Source organism: Epinephelus moara, chromosome 1, assembly GCF_006386435.1.
Source record: "Epinephelus moara isolate mb chromosome 1, YSFRI_EMoa_1.0, whole genome shotgun sequence".
In the NCBI taxonomy this organism is placed as follows: domain Eukaryota; kingdom Metazoa; phylum Chordata; class Actinopteri; order Perciformes; family Serranidae; genus Epinephelus; species Epinephelus moara.
In genome coordinates, this window is record NC_065506.1 from 65,111 (window position 1) to 75,660 (window position 10,550).

The 10,550-nt window shown below is 43.5% G+C and overlaps 1 protein-coding gene across 1 annotated transcript in view; it reads right to left on the reverse strand.

Moving 5' to 3' along the window:
* The window catches only part of adamts17 (ADAM metallopeptidase with thrombospondin type 1 motif, 17), a 487,878-nt gene that overhangs the window by 13,445 nt on the left and 463,883 nt on the right, over positions 1–10,550 (reverse strand). The window contains exon 22 of the mRNA XM_050041105.1: positions 1,257–1,434. Within this exon, the coding sequence (XP_049897062.1) occupies positions 1,257–1,434 (178 nt within the window). The remainder of the gene's footprint in view (positions 1–1,256; positions 1,435–10,550) is intronic.

Sequence of the window (10,550 nt, forward strand, 5' to 3'; positions counted from 1 at the left end):
GTGTGTGTTGTATCCAATGCAAAAGAGAGAGAAGATAGAGCAGGGGAGTTTAGAAGAGCCAGGGGGTTATAGTTTGGTCTCGGAATAGCTGTCCATCAATGTAAAGTTTGCCCACTGAGAGAACTGCTTTCTTTCCTTCTGTCATCATTTTTTTTCGGATGGGGTGAAGTTGTTTACGGCGTTGCATTATTTCTTTGGGATATTGATCGTTGAGTCCATAGTCCGTTCCTTTCAGCTGCCTGCCTTGACGTTGGACCTGTTGTTTCTGCTTGTAGTACTCGAATTTGGCGACAATTGGACGGGGGCGGTTGTTGGATGAATTTTTCTGTCCCATTCGGTGAACGCGGTGAAACGTGATGGTGTTGACGGTGTTGATGGGGAGTTTTAGCTGTGTAATCATGAAGTCCTTGACTGTTTTTTCCGGGTCGTCTGTGGGGTGCTCAGGAATGCCGGTGAAAACAGGATTGTCTCTCATGCTGCGAGCTTGTATGTCCAGAATGTTTTCTTTCATTGTTTTATTATCAGCAGTGACGGCAGTGAGTTGTGTAGTAAGTGTGTTGACGGATTGTTGCAATGATTTGTTTTCCTGTGTGAGTTTTTCGATTTGGACCTGGCTGAATTCCAGACTCTGGCGGAGAGCCTGGAATTCCTGGAAATAAGGATGTCGCTTACCTCAGTGCAGCAGGGTGGTTTTGGAGGTGAGTCTGAACTGGAAAGAGGAGATGGACGGGACCTTTTTTCAACATTTACCGGAGTTGAGGTGGATCTGTTGTTTTCTTTATTCATTGTGCAGAGTCTATCAAAGCACTCGTCGATGTAGTCCTCAAGCTGATCCAGGTTGGTAGGTGTTATAGTCCGGTTAATGTTCAACAGTAGATGGACGGCAAAAAATGATGAAAAGAAATTAAAGGAGGAAAAAAAAAAGTTTAAGTCCGAGGGAGAGAAAAAGTTTGGTGTGTAGTCTAGCAGCTGGGGACCACCATCTTGGCTCTCGCACTGTCTCGTGGGAATTGCGCTCACTGCAGCATCAGCCTGCCTCTCCTCTCCCCAATGTTAAAGTTGGACATTTTAACATGGGGGTCTATGGGAGTTAACCAGCTTCCAAAGCTAGCCTCAAGTGGCCATCAGAGGAACTGCAGTTTTTGCACTTCTGTATTGACTTTATGCTTTAGCCATGGAGGTTGCCACTTGGTATGAACAAAACAACCTTAACCTTTCAGCCTCACTGTGGAACACAGTTGTTGCAAGTGACTCACCTAGCCTGGGGGAGGTGATGGTGTTCACATTGATTTTCTCATTGCAGGTACCATGGTGACAGGGTTGGTAGGTCGGAGGTCTCAGCGTCACTGGGCAGTCAGTACCATGACGACCAGTCACTTTGTGCATACACTGGACCACTCGTGATTGGAGGCCTTTACCACAGGATGACGAGCACTGAAACAACAAATGGAAGGTGTCAGATCTCACTGCTCATAATGTGGATCCTCTAGAAGTTGGGCGTTGTAGTCAACAGACATTGGCATATACCTGTAAATCATGTAAGTTGCAGTTTTTTTTGTACAGGTTTAACAATTAAGATACTGCTTGTTCATCAGTGATCTTAAAAGGTGTTAGTGGGTGTACTTTTTAGACTTTGAACAGAACCAGACTGGCTGTTTTACCCTGCTTTAAGTCTTTATGCTAAGTTAGGCTACAGATCTGTACTTTGCACACAAGCATGAGACTGACATCAACCTCCACATCTCTCTCGAAGAAAGATGGTCAATTACCATTTTTTTTCAAAAAATGCTGAACTATTCCTGTGGGCCAGGGATAGGCAACCTGTGGCTCAAGAGTGACAGGCAGCTCTTGGGATTCACAGGACCACAGATGATTTGTCATTTGTTAAAAACTAAACTGGACATGTGAAGGCTTTTCTTCTCTGCGTGCTCTTTGTTCTTCAGACAAAGACAGCTATTTTTCACCTCAGTGAGACCAGTCGACAAACTTAATTGAACAGGACTTTTACAGTGACATGAGACTCTGATGTCACCAGGCAACTGTAGAAGGTCTGCTCCCATTCAGACAGTCTTCCTCTTGCTCCTGAGCTGCCGAGCAGCTCACACCTCCTCGTCCTGAGCTGTGGACCAACCCAGAGGTGCCCAGACAAGCCTCCTCTTTGCCCACAGCAGGGTCAAATCTTGGAAACCAGAGGAATTAGTATGCAAGCACAAGGTTTGCAACTAACTTTCCAGCAACAAGGAGAACCAAGTTGAGTTAGCACCCCAGCGTCTAACTCTGCAAGGACCCCAGGCGACCGGCTTCCTTGGATCTGCACCTTCGGAACAAGGACACAACAAAGACTGCATCTGGAACCACAGCTCTTTCCAGCCTTCTTTTGCCGGCTGACAAAAGCAGCACACCACAAAGCGACTCTTTCTTCCATCCATTCAAGGATCGGTAATGTAACAACTGGGCATAGCTTTATCACAGCTGTACAGGCTAAGCAAGACTGTTAAACTTGTTGAATGTGATTTAATGCTGTTTACCAAGTTATTGTTGATTGTTTGCAACTAGGTCACTGGTTGGCCTTCACCAAAGATAAGTGATGTTAGTGTGCTAATGCTGTTCACAGAGAATGTCTTGCATGGAACTAAACATCATCTGCAGTAATCCAAACTTTATGCAACACAAATCACATTCACATAGACCCATTTCCAAACAGGAACAACAGAACTACACCCCAGATGACAAATCAAAGTTTCCGCTTCTTTTCCTTTGTCTTTGTCCGGACCACATGGTCAGACAAACCCTCCCCCGATCTGAAGCCAGCTTTGATTCTCTCTTTCTCACACACACACACACACACACACACACACACACACACACACACACACACACACACACAGTCGTACTTGGGGGGGTGTGGTTGGTTCTCAGGTTGACAGTAGCTATCATTGACCACTTTCACTACAGGAAACCACTGTCTTTCTCTCACCTGCGTACACACAGACACACACACACACACAGACACACACACCAAGCATGTGTACAGTAAGTTAGAATTTGTGTCTTTTGGTTTTGCTTTGCTAACTTTATGAATAAATATATACCTGCTGTCTGTTTAACGTTGCACAAAAGTGAATGAATAATCAACCTCTGCTGCGTCAACAACTCCGAAATCACTCAGATTTTACTATTAAATTTGGTGACTGTTATTAATTTAATTATTAAGAAAAATTCCAAATTGATAGTTAAGCGAATTTTATGAGACTGACATCTTTAACTGGCTATCATTTTCCCTTTTCGGGAATGGTGCCCCACGAGATGATTTAATGTAAATTAAGTCACATTATTTAACATAATTAATTATTATTATTAATAATTATTAATTATTTCCGATAGCCGATTTAATACTTTAATTGGAGATCTATTACAAGGTCAGGCCCGTGTTTAGGCTTAAGTCCCAACAAATGGTGCCGCCGTGTAAAACATAGCACTGGTGCCTAGATCACAACACATAGTATCCTGTCTTTTATAGTATCACCAGTATAATTTACAACATTAATGGTGTCCCCTGCTTTGAGGCCCAGAATTGTTCCCTACATTAATGGTGCCCCTTGGTGAGGCCTAACATTGTTGTTCCCAACACAGCTCTTTAGCTCCTCTCCAGTGGCTCCCTGTTGCTTTGACAAAACAATTATATGGAAATGCATAACAGTTATCTTTTAAGATTTCAATTTTCCTTTACCGTTGTTGTAGCCATAAAGTGATTCTTACATTTTCAAATTGTATAAATGTGTAGCCTATCATCCCACCAGCTATGTGCGTCATATGTCTAAGTCCTGCGCCTTTTCCTGAAATTTGCTGAATCTCATAGCGGTGGCTAAGCTTGAGTCTCCTTAGTGAGGCTAGCTATGGGTTCCAAATCCGCAAAAGAAAATGTCTTGGAGGAAAAGAGAGAAGAGAAGACAGATTTATTTGCTTTCACCAGTAACACTGCAAAGTTTAAGTACTAAATAATCATAAATAGTCCACTGTAGAGTAGCTACTTTGTTGTACAACATATTAATGAATGCTCATTTAGACCTATTAGACATGGTTATAGGCTAATTTAGATGAAATAGACCGTGTTGCTGTCAGTGTAAGGCACAAATATGTATATTTAACTTTTTTCTTTGGCCAAAAATTGCTCTCTTGATAGTATAGGTTGCCAACCCCTGTTTCAGGCAGTTGACAAATACAGAATCCCTTGAAGCCAAAAAAATAAATACAGAAAAAGTTTCTTATGGTCTATATGCAGCATTCTAGGAGATTTGAGCAATATGTTGTTGCACACTGCTGGGTTGCTTACAGACCATACACAAGAAGTTAATTTAAGGAAACAATTTGCTATTGGGTTGTCTGTCCTTTGTTGTACAAATGTGTAGGTTCTCCCGACAGTGCTCTATAACAGGGATACTCAACTTGCTGTGTCCAGGGGCCACTTTTGCAAAATTATAGGGGGCACGTAATAAACAAACAAACATTAATAATATTTATAAGTATACATAATAATTGAATTGCTGCCCTCACTCATCTTTGCTAAGACCCAAATCCAGTTGAAGCAGCCCCATGCAAGTCAGTTGTATGCAGGGGCATTTCTAAGATTTGAGAAAATATAAAGTACAAAAAAATTCCCATTGTGAATCAGTTTGTTTTTATTGTGAATGCGAAAACGGTTGGTGGGCTACCCAGCATCCCAATGCGGGCATATTTGGCCCACTGGCCATTAATTGAGTGTCAGTGCTCTATATAGCCTACTGTATGCTGAACTACATTATATAATCCAAAAAAGAGCAAGAGTGCACACTTATATATACTGTATGTGACAAAGCAACAAAGTGAATAGTGACTTGTAGTTGCCACTTCAGACAGAGAGAGAGTAGTAACGGAGGCAAAGGAGCCAGACGATGTTTAAATGGAACCAGCTCTATGTCACTAAATACTAAATGGTACAGTGAGCTGAGGCTCAACCTACCTGCAAACACAGAAATACAATAACACAACCCTGCACTTACCTAACAACTGATTGTGCCTTGCAAATTATTCATCCTGAATAATGACTGAAACCTAAAAAATGGGTTGGTGTTTATGAAGTTAATCATGTGCAAATGCAGAGCAGCCAAAATGCCTCTGGTTGGCCAGACCTAATCCGGAGGTTGTCTTGTATTGTAATAAGATTGGAACCAGGTAAAAATGAGATACATGTCTAAGAAGATCAAAATCACCAAACTTAAAAGTTTCACCTACAATATATCTGTCTCTTCCTGCTATCCTATCAATAATCAGTCCCTTAAACTTTGCCCTGAAGGTGCAGTCAGATCAGATTTCACCTCAGTTCATTGCTATGTGACGATGAGACACATTCATATCCAGCCACAGACTCTACTTCACACACAATTCAATTTGATTGAACTTTGTCATGCAAAATGTTGAGGCTCTCAATGTCCTGCCAGTATAAGTGAAGGGGTGGAACTGACCTCTAATTCAGGTAATATTAGCCCCTTTTACACTGCCAGATTTTTGGCAAATGTTGGGTAGGGTGACGATATTTTCCAGATTTTTGGCAAATGTTGGGTAGGGTGACGATATTTTGATTTCCAAAAAAGAGGACACTCGGCTGGCCACGACAAAGCCTACTTAAATGATACTCGCAGTTTACTCAAAGATGCCTTATAATTTTTATATATATAAAATTTATATGTATGGATAGAAAATTCAGTTATATTACAAAATAATATCTCTCAAAGACAGAAATTCAGATAGGCCCCAATAGGGGACACATACACACTAGACTGTGGCGATCCGAGCCCGATGGTACCCGACGGGTCAGCAGGGTTTGGTCAAAAATGTAGCTATAAATTGTATTCGGGCTCGGGTCGGATTCGGTCAGCTTTCAGTGAAAATGTAGTGTAAAAATAAATAAAATCCTATTGTCTGTCCTGTTTATTGCTTGGGCACTGTTATTTACGTGACAACACCTGAACATAACACACACAGACACACGTTGGCTGTTTGTTTCTACCTCTCCCCTCTCTGGAAGTCTCTGACCTCCAGCCGCCTGCCTCCGCCTTGATTGAACGCTGAAAATAAAATAAAAGAGGGAGACAGGTTTTTCCTATTTTGTTTTATTTCTCACTCTGGCTAGAAGCGTCGGACCTCCCGCCGCCCGCTCCCGTCTCAAACATGGAGGTCTCCCTCTCCGCAGCTGAGCACCCACGGCACACGCCCGGCCTGTTAAATAGCCTGTAACCACTGAGTGACACAAACTCAGTGGTTTGGTCATTAAATAATGTCGGGCTCGGTTCAGGTTCGGACAGAAATATGCTGCCCGTGCCGCAGTCTAACACACACACACACACACACACAAACACACGGAAAACCGGACATTATGATCAGTTTATAAAAACCCCCCGGACGCCCCGGACGGGACGTGAAAAGTGGACATGTCCGGGCAAAAGAGGACGTTTGGTCAGCCTAATGTTGGGCTGTTTTGCAGGTGTGGTAGGGTGAGCACTGCTACACCTCCGCCCTTAATTGGCATCAGCTGGGCCTAATTTCCAGCTGTCGGAGCCTAATTGCGCAGTGGTGGCACCTGCATTATTTGGTCTTCCCCTCACGGGCGCGCTCACTTCTACCTCGCGTTTACCAGGTGAGGGCTGTGTGGCGTGCTCCGGTTGGCGTGCTTTGTGTGTGGCGTGTAAGGAGTTGGTAACTCAACTAGCCTTTAGCCATTTTGCAGATTCAAAGCTACCTGCTGCTGAACGCTTGCCTGGCTCCAAACTCGAGCTTGAACATGTAGCTCCCCTATCAATAAGCTGCTTCAGTGCATCCTCTGTAGGTGGTTGCATGTTACTCTCTGCCTTATACTTGTCAAAATGTGCCATCTTAGCTCTGGAATGTTTCTTATTGTGAATCCTTTTGAGTAATAGGAAGCACACACAAACCGAGTCAAGTGTTTCTGTTGTTCCGCTGTTACTCAAAAATGATCTGTAAGCATCCTCAGAGCCTCAGTGATGTCATCCTCAGTGTAGTGGCTAAGCCTAAAAGTTAAAGCCACTGAGGGGCTGCATAGACAGGCTAAAAGTAATTGATGGGCTTGCTACTGCAAAATGATACAATGAACACATTTTACCACATAATGTAGTCTCATGTACCACATACGCAGAAACCTGAGATGACCTACTAATCTGTACTCTCATGTAGCAAGCAAAGCTTTGTCACAGGATGTTCAATGACACAGGACTTTGTCTGCAGACGCACTGAACGCACAAGTCCATTTTTATCATGAAAAGCCTCCAAGACTCTTCCTAGTGGCCAGGAGCCTCATGGGGCAGTAGCATCCATTATGACCACAATATCTCCAGGCTTAAGGTTTCTCCTTTTCTGGTTCCACTTTTGCCTCTCCTGCAGCAGTGGTAGGTATTCCCGTACCTATGGTTTCCAGAAAAGGTCCGAGATATACTGGACTTGTCTCCATCTTCTCTCTGCGTACAGATCATGTGGCTCAAACAATCCAGGTGGAAAGGATGGCCTTCTCTTTATGAGTAGGATATGATTAGGAGTGAGCGGCTCCAAATCGTTTGGATCATCCAAGAGTTTGGTGATGGGCCGATGGCTTAAGATAGCTTCAGCTTCACACATTACTGTTTGAAGTCCATCGTCATCCAGTCTCTGCTGTTGAAGCACTGAACTCAGAATCTTTCTCACCATGCGGATTACATGCTCCCAGACTCCACCATGATGTAAACCTGCTGGAGGATTGAAACTCCACTTAACTCGCTTTTCCCGCAAAGCTCCTTGAATTTGTGCATGATTCAATGATGCAAGTGCCTCCCTTAGCTCTCTCTCTGCTCCGATGAAATTGGTTGCATTGTCGGACTGAATATGAGCAACTTGACCTCTCCTGCAGATGATACGGCGAAGAGCATTGATACATGCATCTGTATCCAAAGAGTTAGCCACCTCCAAATGGACCGCTCTGCTGGCTAGACAGGTGAAAACCCCACCATAGCGCTTAACTGTGCCTCGTCCTTTGCTCACGACAATTGGTCCAAAATAGTCAATCCCAACGTTGGTAAACGGTGGATAATCAAGAAGAATCCTTTCCTTTGGCAAATCTGCCATCTTTTGCTCCACCAATCTTCCATTATACCTCCTGCAGAAACCACATTCTGTTATGACCTTTCTCACAGCTGAGTTGACACTTGTGACCCAGTACTTCCTTCTCAGTGTGGACAGCGTGTGATTGTGACCACTATGGCCAAGCTGCTTGTGAATGTGCTTCAGGATGAGAGTGGCAACATGTTGATCCTTGGAGAAGATAAGCGGATGTTTAGTTTCCTCTGGCAGTGAGCCCCTAGTCCGTCCTCCAACTCTCAGAAGCCCATTATCCAAATATGGGTCCAACCTGTAGATAACACTGTGTCTGCTCACAGTAGCTTTCCCAGATGACAGCGTAGCAATCTCTTCTCCAAATCTTTGTTGCTGGTAGTACTGAATGACGGCAAGCTCGGCCTCCAAAAGATCCTTTGCTGACAGAGCCTGCCCTTTTGGTGTGTCTGACCTCAGCTCCAAGCGAGGAATAGTAACACTCTTTAAAGGTGTCACTCTAGCCTTATCCATCAGGAATGTAACATGGATGTCATTTTTATGGTTCTGCATCCTAAGATAAGTGACGGCTCCATATCCTGCTTCACTAGCATCTGAAAAATGATGTAGCTGAGCATGTATGGGATGTCCAAAGCCCTTCAGTTTAACACACCTTTCAACCTTAAACTCAGACAGCATATCCAGGTCCTCCATCCATCTTGTCCACTGATGCAGGATGTCCTGGGGTATGGTCTCATCCCATCCAAAATTTCTTCGACAAAGCTCCTGCAGCATGATTTTAGCAGGTAACACAACTGGTGCAAGAAACCCCAGAGGATAATACACAGAACTAGAGACAGACAACATTCCTCGTCTGGTGCAAGTCTTTTGTTGGACCTCCATCTTGAAAATAAATGCACCACTGCAACCCAAGAGTCTTTCGACAGGCAGTTTGTCTCTATCCAGATTAAGTTCACGCAGATCTTTAGCTCTGTGTTCCTCAGGAAGAGTTTGCAACATGGTGCGATTGTTGCTAATCCATTTGGTCTGAGTGAAACCTCCTTTTTGACAGAGAGCAGTGAGATTTTTGACCACGAAGATGGCTTCCTCTTCAGAGACCACGCTCTTCAGACAGTCATCAACAAGAAAGTTCTCCTTGACTGTTTGCACCACTGCAGCTGGAAAGTCAGACTGATTGTCATCTGCTGTTTTCCTCAAAGTGAAGCTGGCACAACTGGGCAAGGACACGGCACCAAACAGATGGACAGTCATACGAATCTCCCTCTGGCCACCACAAAAAGCGCAAGAAGTCTCTGTCCTCATCCGCAACCTTGACCTGATGGAACATTGCCTGGATGTCACCCATAATCCATTGCTCACTTTTTATCCACTGCTCATTATTATTATTATTATTATTATTATTATTATTTATTGCTGTTTCTTGTATTTTTTGTACTTTTTTCTGCATGCCTAGTTTTTTAAGTTTTTAAATACTGAAATCTTTAATTTGACTCTTTACCCTTGACTGCTGTAACACTGGAATTTCTTAATTGTGGGATCAATAAAGGTTTATCTTATCTTAACTGCCACTGGTTCCTGCCTGAACCTAATAAGGAACCCAAGCAATGTACTTGTGAGGTTGGGACCTTGCAAGAGCTGTTGGTTCAATGATTTTCCCTTGCATGCTGCACCACGTTCATGTGGCTGACATTAGAACATTATCATGATGTGTACTCGACTTAAGCCTTGATTTGCCAGTTGCAAATAGTTTTTGGAGCTCCCTAACAAAGGCTCTTCATAATACGCAAATCAGTGTTGGGTTTGCACTTGCAAAATTGGTGCTCGAACACTAACTGTTCAAAGATGTGAGGCCAAACGTTCCAATTGCCAATGCAATACAGATGCACCCCACATATATAGCATGCTGAATATCTGGACCTGTCGGCAAACTACAGCTGATGAGAGCGCAAGACACAGGTCAAGAACAGAGACAAGAACTGAGCCCTGTGGTTCTCTCAAAAGTGTGTTTGTGTGTTTGAAAGGGAGGAAGAGAGCAGAGACCACTGATAAATCTAGATGGCTCACTTCAGATTTTCCCCCTTGTATCTGTGTCACGTGGGTCTTGCCACTGCCCCACCCCTGTAGGAGACGAGCAGTGGTCCTGAGTCTATTCATTCCAATGGGAAAAGTGAACATGAGTACAGATTATGACCAATTCTCTCAACTTATAGTCACTGAAGTAAATACTGGACCCATTTTCACCCAGCCCTAACCCTTCTAAACATACTGACACTAAAATCCCTCTGTCTGTCTCTCTCTCTGTCTCTCTTTCTGTCTCATTGTGTCATACGGATTACTGTTAATTTATCATGTTGATCTGTTCTGTACGACATCTATTGCATGTCTGTCTGTCCTGGAAGAGGGATCCCTCCTCAGTT